This window comes from Paralichthys olivaceus, chromosome 10 (genome assembly GCF_024713975.1).
Source record: "Paralichthys olivaceus isolate ysfri-2021 chromosome 10, ASM2471397v2, whole genome shotgun sequence".
In the NCBI taxonomy this organism is placed as follows: domain Eukaryota; kingdom Metazoa; phylum Chordata; class Actinopteri; order Pleuronectiformes; family Paralichthyidae; genus Paralichthys; species Paralichthys olivaceus.
In genome coordinates this window covers 10,470,183-10,495,467 of record NC_091102.1, presented here as the reverse complement: position 1 = coordinate 10,495,467, position 25,285 = coordinate 10,470,183, and the positions used below count along the sequence as shown (strand labels likewise).

At 41.7% G+C, this 25,285-nt stretch overlaps 2 protein-coding genes across 2 annotated transcripts; both read left to right on the top strand.

Annotated features, from left to right (window-relative positions):
- Positions 1 to 5,015: 5,015 nt before the first annotated feature.
- hoxd3a (homeobox D3a) lies at positions 5,016 to 24,778 on the top strand. The gene is made up of 4 exons (XM_020089916.2): positions 5,016 to 5,474; positions 20,682 to 20,744; positions 22,339 to 22,891; positions 23,031 to 24,778. Exons 3-4 carry the CDS (start codon positions 22,441 to 22,443, stop codon positions 23,777 to 23,779), a joined length of 1,200 nt encoding a protein of 399 aa, XP_019945475.1. The 5' UTR covers positions 5,016 to 5,474; positions 20,682 to 20,744; positions 22,339 to 22,440; the 3' UTR covers positions 23,780 to 24,778.
- On the top strand, positions 11,086 to 14,970 carry hoxd4a (homeobox D4a). The gene is made up of 2 exons (XM_020089920.2): positions 11,086 to 12,494; positions 12,899 to 14,970. The coding sequence occupies exons 1-2, from the start codon at positions 12,023 to 12,025 to the stop codon at positions 13,195 to 13,197; spliced, it is 771 nt and encodes a 256-aa protein (XP_019945479.1). The 5' UTR covers positions 11,086 to 12,022; the 3' UTR covers positions 13,198 to 14,970.
- Positions 24,779 to 25,285: the final 507 nt, after the last annotated feature.

Below are 25,285 nucleotides of genomic sequence, written 5' to 3'. Positions count from 1 at the left end.
AACCAAAACATTAGTCCCTGAGGCTTTGTTTGCACAAACGCTGCTTGACTCCAGAAACAATTTCATTCAGGCAAATAATATAACGCACAATTTAACCATGCGGAATCACTCGACTTCCTTATTTGCAGCCAAACTAAATCAATAGATTTTCAATCCAAAATAGGCTTAAATTCTGCACGAGCCTTTGTTAAAATCCACTTTTCTGAATGTTGGATTTGAACGGTAGAAAACACAAGTAGTAAAGTGTTTACGACATGGGAGAGGTGTCGCGGCGCATTTCCAATTTATTGTTCAACTTGTACGAAGAATTGCTTTAAAGCAGGAAGAGACGTGGTCCAATAAAACGATAGAAATGGCTAGACGTCTGGGCTAAATGAGTTTATGGCAGGTAATTACACCCCCTCCTTTGAAACTCCTTTTCTTTTTCTGAGGCGTTTGGGTCTGTTGCTGACAAACAGAATGTGGATACTTCTCTTTTTTTCCACAGGGTGTCTGTTCGATGAATTGTTTGAGAGGAAATCAACCCCCCACCCATCCACCGTAATGGTCACGTTTATTCATCAACTCCACTTCCCACCGATGGGAAAAAAAAACTTAACTTTGACTGGTGTGTGATGCAGTGGTGAATTTCCTCTGATTTAAAAATGTGGTGTGTCCAGGTTTTTACCTCAAATAGGCTGGAGTAACATTTATACTTTATATTATTGCTGATTGATACAAATGTTCAACTGCAATATTCAAATGATCAATAGATAAATAGGTCGTTTTAAAATAGGCTCCAATGTGTTTGCATTTACATTGTAGCACCGGTCTACGTTGGAGTAGTACTGGTATCGCTAGAGGGCGATGTTGATCTTTTAGTCCCAGTCCCAGCAGTGTAGTCAAAGCTGGAACATGCAGACATTTACACAACACCTCATGCAACCTATTCACAGATTCAGTCATATATATAAAAAATACTTGTCCTGTATATCTCTATTGGTATACGAATGTTGGGGGGAATTCTCTAAAAAGTCCAGAGAAGTAGATTTGACATCAAAGCTACTAAAAAGCATCTTCAAGCTTCTTTTAAAAACCTTAAACTCTAAATGTGTGTTTATTAATCGCTCCTATTAGTTCCTCATGTAGTTGTTAAAATATTCAGAGGCAACATTCCAGCACTTTGTCATTTTAATCCATACGGAAAAGGGGGAAGAAAGTTCCAGGAGCAGCCTCTGTTTATCACCATTTACATTAACTTCCTTGCAAAGTCCATATCCTCTCATCAACTCAACCCCACTGATTTATTATTTCTGAAAGTATGCAGCACAGTAAGTCCCCTGTTGTCTTTGCATATTAATCCTGGCCTAATGAAAATACTGATGGCAGACTCGTATTTCATTTTACCAAACGTCACAGCGACTCATGCGCAGCCACTGGTTTTTATCAAGGCCACACACACAAAGCGCTGAAGCACTGTGGATCCTCTCTTTTTGTTGTTGCTGTAGATATGTCGAGCTCAGACGTGGTGCTATACTGGGCCTATAGGGAAGGAAATATCCTATAGATATTTTCCTGTTTTCCAAATGGTGCAGCCTCCTCCATTTTTAAAAGCACTGCATGTGTATAAAACATACCTGGAACTAAGAATAATTAACAGTCGGGTTAATTGCAGTTTGAGTGACCCACAAAACACTCCAGGCCTCTGAAGTCTTCTGATCTCCATTAGGCCATGAGGCGTTCACTGTACATGTGGCTGACTTTCAGCGGAAATATACGCGCTTCAAACATCACATGACTCTTATCTGACACATTGGACGTAGACGCTTTACTACTCCGTGTCCCGAGGAGTTGGAGCGAACGTGTCTTCAGTCGTCGCCGACGCCACTAGAAACGATGATTGTCATGAGGTCTCCAGTTGTTTCTAGCAACCAGACAATGACAGCCATTGGCAGCGCGCGCAGAGCACAAGATGGATGCAACAATATTGAAGCAATCAGAGAAACGGCTGAATCGATTATTTGAGCCTTGATGCGACATTTGATGATGAACGCTACGGCATATAATTATGTAATTACTGCTGACTTTCATTGCTGGAGACTTGACCCCAGAGTGACGACGTTCTACGTCTTTATTTGAATAAAAAAATACATGTGGCAAACCGATTACGCACGGGTTTTACGCACACAATAACTGGATTAAACACTGCGTATCTGGGCATGCGCATGGAGGATTCCATGCAGTCGTCCTGGCTGTACTGTTGAAGGCTACAGTCATGTGTCTCTTGACTTTACAGGTCACGGGTGAGGTCAGTTATTTCACTCTCACCATCAGCTGCGTTCACGTTACTCCCTGTTTGTTGCTGCACATCCACAGACTTGTGGTGCAGCGTTATTTCTGTCAGGGCTGCATAGGCCAAGATGTCGTGGCTGTGAACATGAGCCAATGTGGAGCACAAACCCACTCCCTCCCTAATGTTGAGCTTTTCTATTAAATGTAAGATTTAAAGCAACACAGGAAAAAAATGTCCAATCGCAAAAAAACAACAAAAAACACCACGAGATGATATAGGACTTTGGTTGGCTCCTAATTATCACACTCAATGTTAGTGTGCATATGTTACTGTTTTAAAATACATATCCATTTTTGATCTATTCTCTTTGCAACATAAATATTCTTAGCACATTATTTTTCAGTTACTATTTTCAACTTTAGATTCCACACTGCACTGTTTTTAATTCGTTTCATTTTCCTTTCATCCGTTGAAGTTTAAACAGATCGAGGTTTTTATGCGGCTCTAATATTCTGGTTTTGTGGATAATGAGAAGGAAGAAAGTGCAACACGAAGCCTTGTCATAAAACACTGAGAGATGCTGTTTCGATTTCTTACAGAAGAGATAAAATCTAACACATTGAAATATTGTGGCTTCAATTCAAACCACTACTAGTGGAAGATCCACCAAGATGATCAGTGGAGTTTTGACTCGCCCATTAGTTTGTGATTCCTTTTAATTCATGATCAAAGCAACAATACTGTATTTGTTCCAGGAACTACAGTAAAGTATCAATGCACACACATCACTGCAATTACGTTATCAGTAACGTCATGGGGAGAAAACATGAAAAGAATGGAGAAAGAAAAACACAATCACAATCGAGATGTAGCCTCAGGGTTGACTTCTGAGGAATCAGGCCGCACAGAAAGTACAATCAGAGCCCTGTGGTCACAGCAAACCGGAACATCTGAGCCTATCAGAACATTATGTCACATTGACCGTAAACCCACCACACACTGTCCTGTTAGACTCTGCTTGGGAGCACGTGTCAAATTTCTAAATTCATTTACATTTTCATTCAATAATAAAACGTCTTTATCTTCTAGAAATCTCTTAGTATTTGGAGACGACAATACGCGCGGAAAAAGAGTTGATTTATCCAGTTTAATAATCTTGGATGTTTGTCTTTATTAACGTAACTGGTATAAAAATGGGTTAATTTGGCCTTAAACCATGACGACTACTTATGACTATACAGAATATGAAAACATGGAGGCCTGCAGCCCTGTGACGTGCTGAGCTGGTGGTTGCCACATATTTTTTAATGTGCGAGGTAACACTGCTGCAGCTGTGTGTTATATAGATTGAGAACACACACACACACAGACACGCACACACACAAGCAACGTCTAGCTTCCTTTTTAGTCACACCTAGGACATTTATTCATTTAGGCCCCATAATAAAGTTTGTGCTTTACATTTTAAAAGGCCCACACGTGCACCCTGTGTACATTATTAATAAATCATGTAATTCAATTTCTATCATGTTCTAAACGCTATTTATTTTCCATAATCTAATGCCACTGATTGGTTTCTTTGGTTTGTGGCTCTCATCCATTTACTTAACGCATTATATTATGGAGCCGTAGCACCGTTCTTCTCAGTGCAACGTGGCCACTCTCTCTCCATCTGTGATGTCCAATAAAAAAAGGCGGTAACTTCACGACAGAAGAATGAGCAGATAAAATAGTCCCGTATCTTTGCACCGCGACTAAAGCGACGTTAATCCAGATTCTCTTTTTCTCCAATAGAACCATCTAATCCACATAGATTACAGTGGACTATAGTGTTACCATACTGTCATAGTCGTGTAATGCAACAAATCCTGATCTCTTGCATCGCCATTGCGCGTAACACACACACACACACACACACACACACACACACACACACTCACACTCACACTCTATAAGACAGGAAACCAGAGACAGAGCCTGACTATAAATCGCACATGCTGACTCTGGCATGCCACCAGATGACCGAGAATGAAATGGAATAAATTCCTTTTTGCTGCACAAATATTCACACACAAACAATAATGCACTTGCAACAATTTAAATGTCGAGAAGAGGAAAAACCAAAATGAAATTATATGCAGTTATGATTTAGCCCACATCTCTTGCAAAATATTTCGTTCAGGGACTCGTAAGGAACTAGAACAATAGCTGTGCGTCAAGATGGAGGCCAGCGTCAAAATATAAATATGTATTCTTATCTTAGTTGTGACCAAAAAAAAGCCCACTGCTTTTATAATGTGCCATTGTGTTGACATTTACTGCACAGGCCTCCACACTGAAAAAAGCCCAAAAGAAGAGAAACACCCAATCTCGTTGTTCCTCGTTAGTGCGTAAAGCTTCCACTCGACGCAGAATGATTTATAATTACGCCTAAAATGTTTCTTTATTATCAAACTTTAAACAGTAATAGATTGTCCTTCATTGTGGCCTAAGCAGACATTGTACCATCATGTTTTTTTTAAATAGCGAATAACTTAAATGTTCACCAAATCTGCTCTGTGTTGCAGCTTAAACATTTGAAGGCTACGAAGTGTGTTTTCAGATGGAGCCTTACATTTAATGGTGAAGTTGCTTGATAGAAACAGAAAACAGAATAGTGGGGCGACCTTATTGTGTGTTTTTCTCTCTAGAGGACATGGAGGGGCTTCAGCCATTATGCGCAAAGATGGGGAGCACTGCTGCAGTCGAAATTCCTTTTTGTGAGAGGACAATTTACAACTTGGTAATAGACCTTTTTATGTGCCTCCATCGCCTGTCATTGGATGCCACTGGTCATGTGTGAGAGGCAAACGTCTTCATGGCTCTTTTCCTGATTTCCCAGGCGATTCTTTTTCCCACTGCATTCTGCGTCTATGCTGCTCAAACCGATGCGCCACGCTCAGCTTTCTTATTTAAAAAAGAAAAAGAAAAAAGAAAATTCCCACTCATTCGTTTCATCAACGTCCGGTCTGCTGTTATCTGCGGCACAAGAGCTGCCTCCTTCTCCTGGATGACAAGAGGAGCGTTTCAACTTCCTCACTGTCTCACCTCGTCTTTACAAACAGCAGCAGCAGCAACAACACTGGCTTTTCCAGAAAAAACATCCTAATGCAGCGCATAAGTCAAAGTCCCAGAATGGACATGGATTACCTCCTGGTTATAGGTAAGATTTGATTCTGAGCGTGTGAAAACAGCTTTTCTTTCCATGTGCATGTGAAGTTTGACAGCTTCCTGTTTCATTAGTCATGTAAATTAACTGAAGGGTCATATGCAGCTCGCCGGTAATTTGGCGAATTCACGTGTTTGTAGGTGTGCTGCAATAAATGGTTGTTAATGATTTAGACGTGGAAATGTTTGAAGATTTGTTTTAGCGATGATTGAAAGATGTTTTACAGCCTTTATGCTGCACGAATAACTCAGAAATTATTGTGTGCGAATGCTGGATTTTAAATGGATTCACTTGTAAATATTTTGGGAAATGTGCTGGTAATTTTGCTGTCATGTCGCTTCAATTTGAAGACACTGATGATTGGTCATTGCAGTATTCTCAACACATATTAAGAGCTTGTTTAATTCAATCTTAGTTTTCGTTTTGAATCTTTGTCAACGAGCCTTTCCCCCCATTTCCCCTTCTGTTATGTGACACTGAGCCCCACACTTGTATGATCTTGCGTTTCCTCAGCCACCAGAAAATCTGCATCGCTCCCCTGAACCCACTTTATCTGCGCACACTCGTTCCACTTGCTAAAAGAGAAACACCGCACTACAATGGCCACAGAACAAATCGGCGTTGCTGTATATTGCACACATGCAGGTCTGCAGGCAGAAGAGGCTCAGTTTTCATAGCTGCTGTGTTCAGCTGCCTGGAGATGGGGGCCAACTGAACAAAGACAGTATTTCACCGCTGGCTGACAGGCAGCTGCGAAAGTATTTACAGCCTTGCTGCAATGCGGCAAAATGGACACTGTGGAAGACAGCAGGCTCCAGTGCAAAGCTGAGGAAATAAGACAGGATTCAGTTTGTAATGGTGAAATCTGGAGGTGTATATAAAGCTTCTTTTGTCTCTGTTTATATATGTAATTATGTAGATCAGTGTCTGACCACAGGGCCTGCATGTGCACATTTTAACAGAGCATGCAGCTTCCATGTATGGACGTGGTTCCATCCTTCATTCAAATCCATTCACATTTATTTTCGGCTCTTTTGTTTCATTGTGACACAGTGGAAGCTTCTATAAACAGGTTTTTACATATTTAAAACCTAAGAGATACAGCAGCTATTATTTTCTATTTCCTTGATTCTTTATTTATTTATTATTTGTTCCAGTCATATAATCCAATTATTGCACTGATTTAATTACTTAAAAATATTTGTTTTAACTTAATCACCATCTTCCCAAACGAGTTTATTTTTTGCTTTATCTGCTAAATAACGAGTATTAACATCTAGCCTACACTGCAGAAGATTCTCAAGTGGCCTTCCGGTGCAAATCAATGACTCATTCTGTCTATACTTTTCAAATATTATGAGATTTGCAAATTCAGACTTTAGAAATGAAGATAACCTTTCAAATAGGCTGCCAGATGATTTCTTCTTCTTTGTTGAATTAAATCAACCAAATCTGGAGTCATATATCAGCAGCTCACTTGTTTTAAAAAAATCGACTTTATTGAACGAATATTGTAATTGCATGTGAATATTTGAAAGCTCAATATCACTTCCTTCTTCCTCTTTGCGCATCTGCACCAAGAGCTTGATGAAAGATACCATTTCTTTAAATAGCTCGTGTGGATACATGGACATTTTTTACAGTGGGGAGGGGGGGGGGGGGGGTCGTTAAAATTCCAGCAGAAGGCGCTGTTGCCCAACACTCAGCATCACTGCTCCCACCCTGCAGTCCTTTCCCGGCAGCCTCCTGGGCGCTGTGATTGGCTGAGACGCGGGGTCATGTGATGTGGTTCTTGTTTGAAAGTGGGTTTTGGAGAACTTGTGTTTGAGTTTGTTTCAGATGAACGATGAATGATCAGACATTGTGAATAGATATAAATGCATCTGAGATATTTTTGTATTTTTAGCGGTTTGATGTTTCCTGTTTTCAAAGTAAAACAGAAAACTGTTGATCGTATTATTCTCACTCAAAGCTCCCATGGGAGACTTGGACAGTTTCAAGATGTCGCACAGACAAGATCCCACATTGTGACAGATTCTTAATCTTATACTCTGACATCTTCCTCCTGATGAAGAGGATCCTAATGTTAAAGAACATATTTCAGAAGAGAGCTTGTGGACATGACATTTCCTACAAGCCATTACATTACAGATACACAAGGAAGGATGCTGCTCATACACCCAGGGGGCGATGCTGGGGCTCTTACACAAGAATATTTTTTTACGAGGACATGCATGTAGAAAGTGACAAGCCTCTGATCTGGATATGATTAATCTTATTACCTTTCTCTATGTGGCGAGCATCCAAACATTGGACCTCATCATGCAGCTCAGTGTGCAGCTTTGGACAGGAAAGGGAGGGGCTAACGTCTCCTGCGCTCTGGGATTGGTCCGGAAGGATGAGTGACATCAGTCTTGTTGTGGCAGGTTCACTGGTGGTGGTGGGGGGGGGGACCGTGTGTTTTGGCACGAGTCAGTGACGCACGTTGAATGTTTGTGTTTTACATTTCGAGGTCAGATTGCAGCAGTGGATTCATCTAAGTTGAGATGTGCAAGAATGTTCAGAATTTTTAGATTCAGACGAAATGATTGTGAATGTTAATGAGCAGATGCAGTTATGAGACTTTTCTTTTCTGCTAATTACTTCAGTCAAAATGAGATAACATACTGAAAATTATATTAAAACGACTTCTAATTTGAATCCTAGTGCATTGTTGTTCCCCTGTGCGCAATGACAGCCCCTGCAGCCCCTCGGCTTCCTCGTTTCCACGACTTTTCCTCGGCGCACATCAGTGTAATCGGCGTTATTGAGTAAGTGCAACTTTGAGGGTTATTTATGGGCCAGCGCGCCGCCGTGAATGGCTGCGAGGAAACACGTGACACCATTAAAGTTTGTTTTATGGCCTGAGACTTGACAAGCCAAAATATAATTCTCATTGTGTATTAGTAGGGAGCGTGCAGATGGGTTGGAATAGAGCTGGACTTGGCAGCAGCGGCGGTGGCAGCCAGATTCCTTCTCTTCTTCTTCTTCTTACTGCTCCTGCGTGCGTGGATGCGTTTTGTTGGCGCGCCATGAGTTGCGGTCTCTGCGGTAAGCTGCGTTTTATCATCGTGCTCGTGGTGTGCTATGGGCGTGTGATGTCATCAGTGCTGCTTTTACTGTCAATGCTGCAACAGTGCGAGCTCCGGATGGTCTCACAGAAAATGTGCTGCTCTATGAGAAGCTGCGTGTAACTCTGGTCCGTGTTTTGCGTTTAAAACATTTTTTTTCCATGATCCAGTCGGTGCCTTTTTTGTCTGGATGTTGCTGAAGTGATTCCCTGTCACATGATTTTGTTATTGTGCAACACCGAGCTTCTTATTCGCTAATTTCTCATATATTGTAAATATAAGACTCATTTTGTTGAAGATTTGTTTGATTTTCTTGATTTAATTCAATTAAAACGATATATATTTTTTTTTATTATGAATATGTTCTTATAAATATGTTATGGTTCCAAGAAAAATCACAATTCGTTTCAATGAGATTAACTTTAGCCGAACTGGATTTTATAAACCACAAAAATCCTGCAAGAAAAAACCTGCACTACCTTACACAATAAAGCCATTTTAAAATTCTCAATATAACCGTCACTGCAGGCCTAATGCATTTCAATTATAGGCCTTTAAATTATTAATTTGCGCCACTCATTGGGAGGGATCCAGTCTAATGATTAAATGGGTTTATTTGGAGTATTTAAGCTTTACTTTTTATTCTTGTCAGTCAGAAAAAAGGCTTCACATGAGGCCTGCTTATCCCGAAAATTAGATTAAGCAGGCCTCATGTTTTCTGTCGCTGCCATACGATCACACGAGGCTTTATTTCTGTTTTAAAACGTGAAGGAGTGCAGCTGCAGCTTTGAGGCTTTTCGTTGAAGTGGGGCTGCTGCAGGAAACGCTGACTTTATCTTTCTTTTGTTGGGATTCTCGGCTTTGACCCGTCTGCAGGACTGGCAGGGGCAAGGTGACAGACAGGTCAGCCTGTCTCACAAACACTGAAATGTGAAGTGCAAGAACGACATTTAAAAAACGAAAAAAAGATTATTATTTCATGGCCTTTAACTGCGGGTGAAACGATTGTTTTATGCTTTTACTGGAGTTTAAAGAGGAATTTACAGCCTGAAGCTGCGTCATGATTAAAAGTTGACCTCTCCTGTTTTATTCTCGCTCGCTGGGGGCCTGTTTGATAACTTTCAACTTTGAATTTTAGGGCTTTGCTCTATTTCAATAAAGTCAGAATATTGAATCGTAGTCAAAACTATTTTGCTCATATTCCAGTAAATAACTAGTTAGTAAAATTGTAACTATTTGCTTAGTTTATCCTAATAAAGAAGGAAACTTTATGTTTGGCCCAATATTTCTTCAAACTTTCACAATCGTGCCATTGAGCCGTAGAGTCATATTTTGCCTCACATTCAAATCAGAGATAATTACCTAATAATTTAATCTGACTGTAACCAACTCAATGCGTAATGCAGCTCCCTTAAATCCTTCAAATGATTTTGGGTGGATTTCTTTACATTTCAAAATTGAAGCTAAATTTCTCAAATTCAATTTTTTGATAAACATTTTTAGTGGGAATTGAATCATTAGAATATATGTGTGTCCCTTTTCACGAATAAATATAAGACCTCAGTTTCAATCGTTCCCAGCCTCCAACCATTTGTAAAAGATGATTTTTTGCAGTATGTGGTCGCCATGGTGGTTTGGTTAATGGCTGACGAGGGTTTGGTAAACTTTTGCACCCTTTGAGCTGTCAGCAGAGCCGAGAAATAATCGAAGTTTTTGATAACTTTGTAAATGATTCGGTTTGACCTCGGTGGCCTCTGGCCCCATCTTTTGGCCACTGGTGATAAACACTCTGCTTGATGAGCCTGGTATCTGCTGATGCGTTTACACCACTGATCTCTTACCGGACAGAGAAGCTTATATATTTGATTCTGAGCTGGAAACTGGTTTATATTCTTCTTATTGTCTATCGTTTTGGGAATGTGGAGTTTAAAGGAGAGCCGCTGCACAGAATCTTTGGTTGACCTGCAGTTTACAGGCTCATGTTTTCGTTCAGTGTGGTTTTCTCTCTTGACGTGTTACAGCTGAAAATGACAGGGATGGCCCGGTCAGCTGTGCCCTGAGGTCCTGTTTGACTTGTTTCTTGGAGAAGCTTTGACTGACAGGGACTTTTTGAAGCCACTGTGTGACTAACTTTTGATGCAACGTTACAGAAAGTGAAAGAGAAGGAGAGGCTTGTGCTGGAGAAATGCAACAGAAGGAAATCAGCAAAAATGGGAATAAATGGATGATTCATTGAGAGAAAAATAATTGAAACCATAAAGTGACACTCAGATATTATCATAACCCATAATAAGACTTATTCAGTGGGCGTTGTCGCCTTTTGCCTCTTATTTCCTGATGCAACCCCATTTCTGTGTTTTCCACCCTCAGTCTTCGGCACCTTCCAAATCCAGTTTTTGTGATTCATGGGCCCAATGGTGGTCGCTTCCCGTCGTCTATATATACCCTGTAGAACCGAATTTGTGTGATGCAACCACAGTCACAGATTCGATTCTAGGGGAGTATATGGTCGATGAAAAAACTTCGATTGATTGGCGTTCATCGGGAGCTTGGTGGTGCGCGCACAGGCTACAGTGACAGTGAGTTTTATGAATGAGAGTGGATCTGACAACAGCACATGCTTCATAAGAGAGAGGCTCCTGTGGGGGCGTGCTGAAACTCTAGAGGCTCCCAGGGAATCTGATGCAAAATGTTTCACATGTTTGAGGACGGGGGCTGTGGATGATGTTTGTGGTTGGAGTGCAATGGATTTGGTAAAAGTGCGCGCACACACACGCACAATCCAGCTGTATCTTCTCTCTCCTGTGCGTTCGTTTCTGTCTCTGCATTATTGATTCCCAGAGGCTGCTGCTGCTGCTGCTTTCAGCCAATAGGCTCCTGCATGAGACAGTTTTTTTTTGTGGTCAAAGGGATGGGAGCAGATGAAGTGATGAGATTCGTGTAACTTTTGGATGACCCCTTCTTGACAAAGACAGTGTCCATCAATTGTCCTCAGTCATTATGCGCTGCTTTTATGCCAAGGGGCTTTTTGTGTCTTTTGTTGGTTTCTCTGTTCAACACAGCGCCTTCAAGTTAGACTTTAGAAACTGATATGTTTGTATCTACACGGAAAAAAACAACCTCGTGCAACAATATAAGTTTATTCAGGAATTTTATAAATTCTAAACATACATATTGAGATGTATTTAAACCATGCGTGTTTTTTCTATTCATTTTTCGGCTTCATTTTCATTTTTTCTCACGTGACTCTGTTTAAAAGCTTTATTATGATTGTTTTATTCCCACAGGGGTTTGATTTAGACGCATCTTAAGTTGTATCAAATTGCTCTTAGTTGTATGTTTACTCGCGTGTGGACCAGCATCACCTCCATTGGCCGATCTGGTCACATGGTTCGCTAACTTTATTCAGTTGACACCAAGTAGGAGGGCTTTATGGAGGGAAGGGGAAAAAAAGACAACTCGAGAAAAATTAGTATTTTCTACCTTCAGAAATTAATGGCCATGAGTTCGTATATGGTGAACTCTAAGTATGTGGACCCGAAATTTCCTCCCTGCGAGGAATATTCACAGAATAACTATATACCTGAGCAGGGCTCGGACTACTTCAGTCCATCGCAGGACACAGACTTTCAGCATCCAGGGATCTACCCACGGCCAAACTACACGGAGCAGCCCTTCAGCTGCACCACTGTGCAGGACTCCACGGTGCAGCCACGGGGTCATGTGCAGGAGAGATCCGGCCACGCGAGCCCCTTTGACGCACAGACTGAGCAGGGGGCCCCGGTGCCAGTGGCCGGACCCCGGACTTGTGGACAGCAGCAAAACACAAAGAGTCAAAATGGGATACAAGCCAAGCAGCCTGCAGTAGTTTACCCCTGGATGAAGAAAGTCCACGTAACTACTGGTAAGTCTCCTTCTTCTTCTCTTCCTCTAATATGGACCCAGTGAGAGCTGCAGTTTAGAAATCATTCAGTGCAATATTTATGGGAGTCTTTGAAAGGCCTCGCCAATTACACAAGTCATAAATTTTTATAGCTCAGGAAATAGGCCGCGAGGTGAGCGCCTGAAAGCTCCTGAAAACACATATTGACCGCTTGTAATCGTGCTTCAATCTGCTTTAATCCACTTTCAAACCATTCATAATTTCCTGCTCGGGCTTCCATGTGAATTGTCTTAAAGTTTGTGCGCCTCGGGTAAAAAAATTAATAAAAAGAAGGGAACCCACTCCAGTATTGTTTTTGCCTGCATGCTACACTGGCCACATTTGGTGACTTCTTTTGTGTGTGTGTTGTTTTCTTTTCCCAACAGTGAACCCAGATTACACGGGACCTGAGCCCAAACGGTCCAGAACAGCCTACACCCGGCAGCAGGTCCTGGAGCTGGAGAAGGAGTTTCATTTTAACAGGTACCTGACCAGGCGGCGGCGAATCGAGATTGCGCACACGCTTTGTCTCTCCGAGAGGCAGATCAAGATCTGGTTCCAGAACAGACGGATGAAATGGAAGAAAGATCACAAGCTGCCCAACACCAAGGGCAGATCCGCACCAGCCTCCAGCCATCTGCAGAGCATTCAGAAGGATAACCAGACTGATATCACAGCATTATAAGGAAGGATGGATGGAAAAGAAGGAAGGAGAGAGGTGCCATGTCTTATTAGAAGTTAACTGTACATAAAAAAGACAAAGGTTGCATCTGACTTTTTTTGCATGGACTGATGTCGTTCTTTACCTTTATTATTTTTTAATTTAACAAAAATGACCCCAGCAGTGTTGACTCAAGACTGAGTCAGAAAATCAATCAGTCCTTGTAACTGAGAGATTTTTAGTTTTGCAAGTTCCTTCTTTTAATTTCCTCAAAGAGACACAAATGCATCGAAACTTTAATTTTTTCTTTACTTTTCTTTTTTCTTTTTGGGACGTTTCACCTCTGAAGACATTTAATGATCATCCTTCGGCAGATTTCGTGGATTTAAACCAAGTGTCTCTGCCCCTCTTATAACATGGATCCACAGACGTCTTTATGCAGAACAGGGAAGCCCTTCGTTCCAATTACGCACAAAGGTTATTTCAGTTTTATTTTTCCTCCTGGTGAAACTTCATATTAAACGCACAATAATAAATAAACACATGCATATATCGGCCTATATATATATATATATATATATAGAAAATATATATACTTGAAGCATTTATTTGCATAGAGGCACGCCAAACACAATTTCGTAAATCGCAGAATTCCCGCTGGATATTTCAGTTCCACGTTTTTCTTTGTGACTTGTATGTTTTTAACTTATTTTGTACAATAAAGCTTTGAGAAAAATAAAAATTTCTAAAATAGCCTAAAAGCAAGACATTCCTGTTTGCAAACTATTCTGAGTGCCCTTATAAATCTCTCCTGACATCTTTGTAAACAGTGTACATTTTCAGAGGCTCTCTCGTGCCATCTGAAACCCTACATGAAAGATCATTTGTTTCCTGCATGGCATCGACTTACTTCGATATTGGATGTTTTTTTTCTCTCTCAATCGGAAATTATCAAATCCAGGATATTTAGGATTATTATAATAGTTTATTTTTCTCCTTTGATATGAATTTCCACGTCATTATTTATTTGTTTAAAGAACGTGTACATTTTTTCGTGTAATAGCACACATGTATTTTTTAATTAAAAAGTATTCGTTAAACTTTAATTAATCTAGGAAAATATGTTTCTCGTGCGTCATTGGCATGGCTTTACGCAAAAGTTTTTCGGTCTCAGTTAAAGTGGGGGCTGGTTTTTTTTTTCTTTTTGAGGTTTCCATTCACACCAGGACAACCGAGGGGGTTTTCACGTCACGTTTCAAGACAGATATTTCTTGTTTTCCACCGTTATTGTCTTCGGACACGCACACAAAAAAAGCCCAGAAGCTCTCCCAGTATCCGAGGAGGTCTTCCCTCTGAAGTCTTCGCGATGAGGGAGTTGAAAAGGTATTTCAAGCGAAGGTCGACAAAGCAGTAGAGGCAGGTTCATCCAGGGGACACGTTTCAGCCGCAAGGACTGACCCCAGCACCCCTGACCCGCCGGACAGGCAGCATTTTCGCTCCCAGGCGCTTCTTAGCCCCCCTCAGAACTGGAGCTTCTTCTCCTCGACACTTACAAAAAAGCTCCAAGAATGCACAGTAAGAGTCAGTGCGTGAAATCCAGTCTTTTACACTTTTTACAATAGTATTTATATCAGACCAAAAGCTTCTGATTTGCGCATCTGTCTCCTCGTGTCAAGATATCGCCTACAGTCTTTTTTGGTTTTATTTTTGTACATGCTTTCTACCTTGTATTGTGCATTGAGATGTGAGAAGTATATTGGAAAGAAAATAAAGATTTCTACTGATTATGCATTTAAATGTTTGCAAAATGCACTTTGTCGCGAGATACATTTTTATTTTTCCTACTCTCGAAATCATTTCACATTTTCCCTCTGTTACTGAGGATTTTATATTTTCAAAAATTTCTGAAAACTAAATTTTAATTTCAATGTATTCAACACCATTAGGGTTTGCATCATTGACAAAAGAAACACTTGTGGTGTGAAGGCAGTGTTTTTTTTTCCCACTGGTGCCACGAACGTGGAGCCAAATGGAGCTCTAGACAAAACACACACAAATGCACCAAACGTTCGCTACTTTGGCAAATTGAGCCTCGTCCCCCGTCAAGTGTGAGAGTTGAAAACACAAATGTGCCATTTTTTACACAATTACTTGAGTTAATATTTAAAAATGGAATAAAGGAGTTTGTATTTCTCCCCATCTCCATTTTCACTCGTTAGCTCTCGTTAGATTAAAGCAACTGATTCTGTGCGTAAAAACATCCTCGTAGAAAAGGCTCTGCAGCTCATATCAAGCTGATTACGTTCAACAAAAAACACATTTAGATCAAAAGTTTAATTCAACTCTTTAATGTAGATTGATTTCCACATCACTTTAAAAAAACATTTAAACAAACCCAAATGTCCATAAAGTCCACTGTCCTCCTCAGACTCAAACTCACAAAGAGAAACTTTTCCAGATTTCTTTGTTTCGCTCCAAAACCAGATTACGTCCCATTGATTGCTGCTGTATAACATTACGCACACATGATATAAGCAACTGTAGGCTTGATTTTAGACCTCCCCTCCCCTCCCCCACCACACACACACACACACACACACACACACACACACACACAGACACACAGACACTCACACACACACACACCTTTATTGAAGATGACCCCCTGCAACACTGACCCCCTACCCTCCACATTGCAGGATTCAGTTCTGATCTACACAGACAGTGACCATCTAAACAGACATGTGGAGAAACACTGTGCGCTCACTCTGCAGTGTTTTCCTCCCCTGTGACCACTGTCTGATCCCCACTGACCATCTGCGGACATGTAGACGTGCACAGACGCATACATGTTTATGTGCATGTGTATGTGTACAGACGTCTGTCATATGGATTCACAGAGAAGCTGAGACAAAGTGATGCCACCAATCCACCATCCTGCCATAAATGATCTGCACACAGATGCTGAAGGGAGGATGAGAAGGGGAGGGAGATATAGGTGCTGACAATTGCACATCTAACTAACCTACACTAACTAATACACACTTACTAAAAGACAGCGAGTTCTGATCTTTATTTATTATTCAAAAGTCATTAAACATGAATAAAATGGCCAGATACCAAGATTAAATGAAAAGAAATACTTTTCTCCCTCAGCTGTTCTCAGGTCAGATCAGCCTACTACACACCGTGCAGCGTGTAGCCACACTGACCTACATGTCTGAGCAGCAATAAATGGGAGCCAAAGGCAGTGCCATTTTCAATGACACTGCACCCAGTGTAAGGAACACAACGCCGTTGCTCTCCATCCGGCCATATTTGATTTCCAGCTGGTTTCGCAGAAGCCTCCTCTCTCCGAGCCCAGACCCAAACCCCCTCTAAAGATACATTAAAGTGCGCTGTCTGCATTCAGAGATATCATCCAGAGACCATACCACTCCGCTCTCCACTCCTCGACCACGTGATTGTCTAAATAATTAATGCAGCACGTCCCCCTAGAAACACGGCGTCGTCATTAATCGCAAGGACTCTATCAGACTTGAAAACTGAAGAGATCCCCCAAGAAAATAATATCCGATTCCCGAACGCAAGCGTAAAAAGCCGCGCACTTTTAGCGACACATCCGAACCGATGGATGCTTGGGTAGGTAAATATTTCAGCATTTTCTCATGTTGAGCGCTGTGGCTGCTGAATGACGATATCAAATGTCGTGATATTTTGATAAATTGCTCCTTTTGATGTGTGAGAGGAATTGTGTACGGCTGTGGCTGCAGTCGCTCTGTGCATGTCGCTTTCCTTTTCTTTTCCAAAATATAAATGGTTGTAGAAATTGCAGCCCTGGGTGTCGGAGTTTGCAGTTTTACGCATGCATCTTGAAATGGATTGATAGGATAAGTGGTGAAAACGAAGGGACGCTGACATGTATTTATGGATGCTCACTCTAAATAAATGCTCTTTCGGACACATAGCTCATTGTGGCTCCTCCACTGGGTCCATTAATTCTTTTATTCTGGCTTTAAATCAGATTTGAACCAATTAAGCTCAAAATAAAAAACACATGACTAAATATTTTCTTTGAAAACATCCAACATTTTCAATTCCAAACTGCTTTGTTTTGTTGGCAACACATCTTCTTCTTTTTTTTATAGTGGATTTCCACCTCACTATAAGATAAATAACAGGAGAGATAAATAACAGGTTATTTATCTCTCCTTTTTCTCTTTGTGGGACAGTCTGTTTTTATTGTTAGAAGGAATGATCTCATTTTGATTTCTCAGAGGTTTAGTGGAAGTTTGGCCAGGCTGACACTTCTGCCTCCTTGTAAATCATTCTCAGTAATTCCTGAAAGGGTGCGAGGCTGTTGGGGGGCCGGGCGAAAACTGTAAATCTTTCACTTTTATTACCCTCCGAACATATGCTGCGACGCTACCAGTCCTGCATCCCTTCTTCTTCTCCTTCTTCAGCTTCTTCTCCTCCTCCTGCTCCTTCCTCTTCTTAGCAAAGATAAAAAACCACCGGGGCTCTGCCGTCGCTCTCTGCGGCTCCAAATCCTCACCTTCAAATTCACCCTGGCCCCTTTCTTTAATCCATTTATTTACCAACTATCAAACAGTGGTATTATTTAATTAAACTTTTATTTTTTCTTTCCTGTGATTGATAGTGAAAACAATGCAGGAGAAGACATGGCTCCCTCACTCTTTGTGTTTCAGCAGAGACACAACAAACAAAAGATGATAATGTGCTTTATTTGAATACAATCCAGTTCCAGATGGAGGAGGGAGAAAAAAACACCACATGTCATTTATTTCATAAATCATTTTCAAAATGCACATCCCACATCTCTGCAGTAATTGGGCGACTAAACATTCATTGTAAAATAATGCATGTGGGTTATTGTATAGGCCAGTTTTATAGGTTGTATTGCGCAAATCCTGATAGTTTCTATTTGCGGATAAATGATGTTAAAAGAAATCCCTAAAAAGGAAGAAAATGTCAAAGCTGCTGCAGCATTTAAAACGCACAAATCATTTCTACGCAAATGCACTGCACTACATCCCCCAAACAGTGCACGAGATCACGCACTTCTTTAATACCCAAACAAAACCATATCTGCTCCCATGTGTTTAAATACTGGATGTGGCGCAGGCGAGATGCAATGCTCGCAGTTCAGGGGCAGATGAGAAGAAATGGGCAGTGGAACATTTTCACACAGTTGAGGAGGAAATAAACGCCACCCTTTATCAAAATGGATTGGTGAGGTAAGGCTTGGATGAAGAAGGGAACAATCACGTGAACAAATATGCTTGTATCTTAAGGCAGCGCCTTTATTTGTCACCATAACGCTTCCGAAACAGCCTAAAAAAACCTCACTGATGTTATAGCTCCAAATCTGCACAGGCCTATCACTTTCTGAATTCCTGTATATTCCAATGGGTGATTGATTGCCAGGGATTTTTTTTTCTGGAATAAGGATACCTCGTTCGCTTTTTATTGGTAGTTGAATGCGAGTCCTTCCATTCTTTCGGGAATACTGTCTCCATTGGTATATGGAAATGTCTGAAAAACAGCAAGATCAGGTTTAGGACAGCATTGTCTGCAGACAAAGGGTGAAGGATTTATTCCAGTAGAGGAGCTGAGGCTGAGAGGGAAACTGCTCCATGATGAATTGATTCACAGGTAAGCAACTGCGAGGCACAAAGCAACCTTTAACCACGGGTTAATATAATGCAAGGGAAATATTTATGATTTATTCCACTCAGGGAGCTGATGCTTGTTAATGTCGCTCTCTCCAGCGAACCTGCAGCGGATCTGGGATATCCATGCACAGCTACTCCTCAAAAAGCAGCGCTCCAATTCATTTTCTTTCTCAAATATTATCGACACATTGAGCCTGAGCTGCCCTGCTGCTTTTTTCCCCCTTTCTTTTCAGCTGATTTTCTAAATCCTCGACTCGGAGGAAGAAGTAGCAGAGGAACTTTTCTCTTTTTTTTCGCCTCTTGGATCGTAAATCACATTAATTTGTTGTCTTATCGTCACAGTGGCGTTTGCCGTGATTTATGTGGTTTCAACTGTATGGCTTTGTTAACCTGCGACGTTATATTATACATGAGTTCATATTGGATGTTTGAAGGGATGACCGGGCTGGAGAGTCGACAAGGACAAAGGCACATACTCATATTTTCCTGCTGTTTGGACACTTTTCTCTTGCATTCTGGTTATTTGTGGCTCATGCGTAATTTTGTTTATCTACATGGGAATAAACAACATGCCTGGTATATTGTTTATAAGTCAAATATTCCCCATGTGGCTAACATGCTATTAATTATTTGAATTTATCAGCATTTCATCTTTAGCAACTATTTACTCATGATTGTGCGTCTTTTTCAGTTGAATCTTTGAAGGATTGCTGCTGAATTTCTACCGAAAATTACGCATTTTACGCATTTTCTTCAGCAGCACATATTTTCTACAGGAAAAAAAAAACAAACTTTGCATTTTCTCACAACAACAACAGCGAGAATTGAAGAATAGTTTTAAATACAATTATTATTAGCTGCTATTATGGTTGAATTCATGTAAATACAAACGCCTCCTGTTGTTGTTTAACTCAGACTCTGAAGGGAATAAGTGAGATAATAACACTCCACACTGACTCCGGCCCTTTTGTGCGAGGCAAACTTACCGTAACAGCGCGTAGGCGAAAAACACTGTGGTTTGAATGGAGGAGCATGTCTGCGACTAGTAGCTCAGTGTGCACCACCGCACTTGAGGCGCTTATTATTGACCAGCATTAACAAATAATCCACACCGAAGGAATTTTAAATCTCCATCATATATTTATAAAAATATTATCCTCAAATGGAAGCTGGCAGGAACACCCATGTTTTCCAACAACAAAGAGAAAAAGAGTAATAAAATATAAATAAGTTTTCTGAGGTTCCATCTCTACTCTCTCGCCGCCGCTCCAGCATCTTGGTCCTCGGCTGAAAATCTGCTCTGAGTTTTGGTTGAGACTTGAGGCTACTTGAAGTCAAACTGCTCGTTGTTCATTAAACTTTGACTTAAATGCTGAATGACCCACAGGTCACCTAAAAAAGCTTATGACTGCTGAATATTTGGCCTGGCTCTTTGTGTAAAAAGTGCACATGCAAGACTTTTCACTCTCAAGCCGTTGAAAGCAGAGAGTAAAAAAAATCATCCCATGTGGTCATTGCAGGGACAATTGACAATGTTCAACTTGAGTGGAAACAAACCAAAATATCATGTGGTCCAGAGACAATTCGAATTAGAAAAATGATTTTTGGCTGGAGCTTGAATTAATACATGTCCACTAATGTATTGTTTTAAAAACAGGTGAAAATAACCTGGTGTGGTCCTGGTGCTGAATCTTTATCTTTCTCCACAATATGCTGAATTAAATGTCTATTTATTTTGCTGGGATTTCAAGGGGTGAAAAAAGAAAATCTCCACTTCGAGGACATTTTTATTACATTTTATTTCCCTTCCAGGTCGAGGTGAGAGCAGCGGTGATGAATGCGTGAGGCAAACCGAGGAGATCTGCGCAGATTTCGGTGAGTAACACTTCTTTAATGAAGGGAGTGGACGACACAGCCAACTGCTAACCAGGTGAAAGGGCGATGTGTTATTAGGCTGCATATTAACGCTCTCAGACTTTCACAGGAGGCTTAAATCCCACAAACAGACATGAGGGATGGCTTTAACTTAACCTGGACGTGCCATGATTTACGCACGCAGGCCGGAGTCCCCATTTGCAACACAGCCGCTGATATAAGGCCTATAGTTAACGAAGGGAATTTTGTAAAAATAAATACATGTTTACATCTTGCACATTCTCAAATATAACAAGTAGCACATCCATGCAAAACAAAAGGCGTAAAATTAAGAAGAGCTTCACCACTTCATCCCACGATTTCCACACTTTAACGGGTGTAACCTGCTCCATACAAACCTTTCCCTCTTTTTAAACCAGTAAAACAGCTCCAGGCTCTCAGCTCGGCGTGTGTGTGTCTGCGGCCTCGCTCTCAGCCAGAATGGAGGCATCATTTATGAGCCGGAGCCTGTGCATGAAGTGGGAGAAGTCGCCGAGTATGAAATTCTTTCCCTTGCCTTCCTCCTACGCGTAGTTTTACACTTCTGAGGGGCTGCGAGTCTCCAGCGCTGTTTTGCTTTTCATTCCTCTCGCAGGCCGTTTACAACCATAACATTTGCGGTCATAAATTTTGCCGCGGTCCACACTGACAGGTGCAATTGTTATGCACGCCGCGCACTGCGCCTCCTCAAGCCACCAACATACAGTAGAGCCGGGGCCCTTTGATATTTGTGTTTTAGTTAAAACACTGACATGATTTCTCTGTTAGATTCTAAAACAAATGGAGCTGCTGTGTAGAAAATATACACTGGAATATTTCTGCTCATTTGTTTTTGCAAACAACATTTTTTTGAATGAAGGGGGCACAAAAGGGAAAAAGACCAACCACCCAAAATATATTTGGTTGGGGCGTAAGATCTAATGAAATATCATATTTACCTCCCACCCCCACCCACTCAATCTGTCTCTCCCTCTCTCTGCCACCCCCCACCCCTCTCTCTCTCACACACTCACAGCTATCACCTACATTTCTGATACCAACATTAATAACAACCAGTGGAGGGTTTCAGTATTTAGCTATATCTTCTATGCGTAATCATGTGATCCAACATTATGTGAGCCTTGGTGGGCCATATATTTCTGCTGCTGGGGGAACAATGAATGACGGGCTTTGTCAGGCCGTGTGATTAGTGAAAGGGTATTGTGTGTATGCGTGTGTCAAACGCTGATTCAGCTTATTTCTAAGGGACTCCCAAAGCCTCCCAGAGGGTCATTTTGCTGCAAGTTAAACTTTAACTGTTTTGTGCCATAAACAAGTCATGTGGACGGCTCTTGAGTTTTTGGGGGGCTGCAAGTAAAACTGTGGTGTGACGCTTGATATTGGCCTGCAATGTCTGCAGCCTGAGTGTGGGCCCAGCAGAGGCAGTCTCCTGTGAATTAGTTTATTTAAAACCTCTACTATAGGGATTGGAGTAATGTAAGGGAAGGCGCATGTATAATGAGTGAAGGCCTCATCCATGAGTACCCACAGGAGTCTGATATATTTCTCTTTGTAGGTCAAAGACTGGAGCAACGGTGGGAAACACCAATCACGTGAATAAACAACACCCATGCCATTGGATAGAGCTGCACTGGCTTATTGGCTTTGAATCTACAAAATGCAGAAAGCAACATATTACGATAACTCTGGACTTTTTGGAAGCTACACCTACCCCAAACCAGACTCTTACAACTATGGCCCGGCACACCAGTCGTACCCTTCTTCCAACATTGAGAGTGACTACCAGGGCCCAGTGTGTCCCATCCAGACCTCTGCCGTCCGGCCTCCAACCCTCAAAGAAAGTGACCTGAACGGAGACTGCATGCGGCAAAACAGCAGTCAAAGCAGCAGCAGCAGCAGCAGCCAGGCCACGAGTATTGGGGAGCAGCAGGCACCACCACTGTCCGCATCCTCCCCCAGCTCCAACAGCCCTACGCCCCAGAAGAAGAAAACCCCATCAAGCAGTGGCTCCAGCTCCTCCACACCAGTCCTCACCAAGCAGATCTTCCCCTGGATGAAGGAGACCCGGCAGAACGCAAAGCAGAAGGGCAACAACTGCACCACTGCAGGTAGAGGTCATAATGGAAAAAGTGTGTGCGTGAGTGTGTATGCATGGGGGGTGACCTATGGTGACCTGGCCTAGTTGTGCGTAAAGTTTATGAAGTGGTTTTATTATGGATCATAAGATGCACATGTGTTGACTTGCAGGTGGCGAGGTGAGTGATGAGAAGAGCCCACCAGGACCTGCGTCCAAACGGGTCAGAACTGCGTACACCAGCGCGCAGCTCGTGGAGCTGGAGAAGGAGTTTCACTTTAACCGCTACCTGTGTCGCCCCCGGAGAGTGGAGATGGCGAATCTGTTGAATCTCACCGAGCGCCAAATAAAGATCTGGTTTCAGAACCGGAGGATGAAATACAAAAAGGACCAGAAGTCTAAAGGGCTGGCGCACTCTCCCCTGGGACACTCCCCGGACAGAAGCCCGCCGCTCAGCGGCCCCAATCACATTGGATACTCTGGGCAGCTCCAGAACGTGAACAGCCTCAGCTATGACGCGCCCTCGCCCCCGTCCTTCGCCAAGCCCCAGCAGAACATGTACGGCTTGGCGGCGTACACGGCGCCCTTGGGCGGCTGCATCCCGCAGCAGAAGAGGTACCCGGGCTCCGAGTACGAACACCACGGCATGCAGAGCAACGGCTTTGCCAACGCCAATTTGCAAGGCAGCCCCGTGTACGTGGGTGGGAACTTTGTTGATTCCATGCCAGCCTCGGGCCCCATGTTCAACCTCGGCCATCTCCCCCACCCGTCATCCACCAGTGTGGACTACAGCTGTGCCGCTCAGATCCCGGGAAACCACCACCACGGACCGTGTGATCCCCATCCCACGTACACAGACCTCACCTCTCACCAAGCGTCTCAGGGAAGGATTCAGGAAGCGCCTAAACTCACGCATTTGTAATATGTGGTCTCTCTCTGTGTGTATGCGTGCGTGCGTGTGCGTACGTGTGTGTTCGTGTGTGTGTGTGTGTGTGTGTGTGTGTGTGCCAAAATTACGTTGCGCTCTTTTTATTACCTCACTAGTCTAATAACTGCACTCCAAGCGAGTCGTGTGTATTATTACAGTATTATTGATATTACTATTAATGCTATTGTGTAATTATTTTCTAAATACTACAGCTTTGTCCATTTCTCTTGAGTATTTGGGGATGCGCAGATGAGGCACACATGGTTGTCAGTTGTTAATCTTTTTTTGTTTTCTCTCAAGTGCAATGCGCAGATTTTTTGAGTATTTCGTTATCGCCGTTACTTGAAGGTAAGTCTTGTAGAATCACGAAAAGTAGAAGAAGCTCATCATTAGAGCGAAAGAGACAAAGAGAGAGTTAAAGACTCTTCGGGACATTTTTCCTTCTGTTTTTCCAGGATCTCACTCCTCTATTTATTTATTTTCTATTATGCTGCATAATCTTTTCATACTAGCATATTATAGCCTATTTATTATTTAAATCCTTTTGTATTGCACATTATTTATCGTTTTATATGCGAGTATTTATAAGTGTGTGGGGACTTTTTTGGACATGATCAGTGCACTTGGAAGTGTTGGTAAAACAGGGTTTGGAAAAAAAATGCTTTGACTCGCAGTGTATTGTTGCAAAAAAGAAAAAGAGCATTTCTAATTGTAAATCTGGGATAAATGGGGCATTTTGATAGTGTATAAACACCACTATACAGTATGTCCATGGTTAATCTTGTTGTCAAACCTTAAGCAAAACGTAGACTATCGAAGTATCAAATATTATTATACACACCAGCATGTCATTTTTTTGTGTAGTCATTGCTATGTTTGATTTCGTCTTCCATTGTTATTCCATTCAGTTGGATACCCATAAATTTACCTAATGATATCGAAATGTTATATTTTATTGTGTTTAACATTTTGTAAATAAAGTGCTCAAACTTGTCTTGTTTGTTATTGCGTTTTGTTGCTGCTTCTTGTGTTTGGGTTGAAACGCCCTGCAGCAGGAACACACGCTCATCCACCGCCTGTGTGATGATTTGAATTCGTCCCTCAGTGGAGCTGTCAGGTTAACAGTATAGAGAGGAGGCTTATTGACTCACAGCTCCACTGTACAGTCCAAACATTGGGAGCTAATCGATAATTAGACACCGCGATATCTAAGACTCATCAGGCGGCTCCAATGCAAAGTGCATTTCAGCAAAAATAGAGGGCTCTGGAGATTATTGATGTTTTATTGGTGTATGAGGGGAAGTGAGCTTATTTCATCTTTCACGTGTCACATCATTGTTTTTAGACTTGGCTACACGATTATCAGAATAAGCTCAATCACTGCAGACTGTTTAAATTGATCACTGAATAATATTGAAATAATAATAATAGTAATACAGTGGGAATAAAAACCTGCCCATTCCTTGATGGCTATTTAGAGCAGATTAGTGATAATAAAAG

Bases quoted from the DNA above. Each gene is read 5' to 3' on its own strand.
- hoxd4a (XM_020089920.2), top strand. From the start codon at position 12,023: ATGGAGGGAAGGGGAAAAAAAGACAACTCGAGAAAAATTAGTATTTTC. The intron at 12,495-12,898 runs GTAAGTCTCCTT...TTTTCCCAACAG, and splicing joins GAAAGTCCACGTAACTACTG to TGAACCCAGATTACACGGGA.
- hoxd3a (XM_020089916.2), top strand. From the start codon at position 22,441: ATGCAGAAAGCAACATATTACGATAACTCTGGACTTTTTGGAAGCTAC. The intron at 22,892-23,030 runs GTAGAGGTCATA...GTTGACTTGCAG, and splicing joins CAACAACTGCACCACTGCAG to GTGGCGAGGTGAGTGATGAG.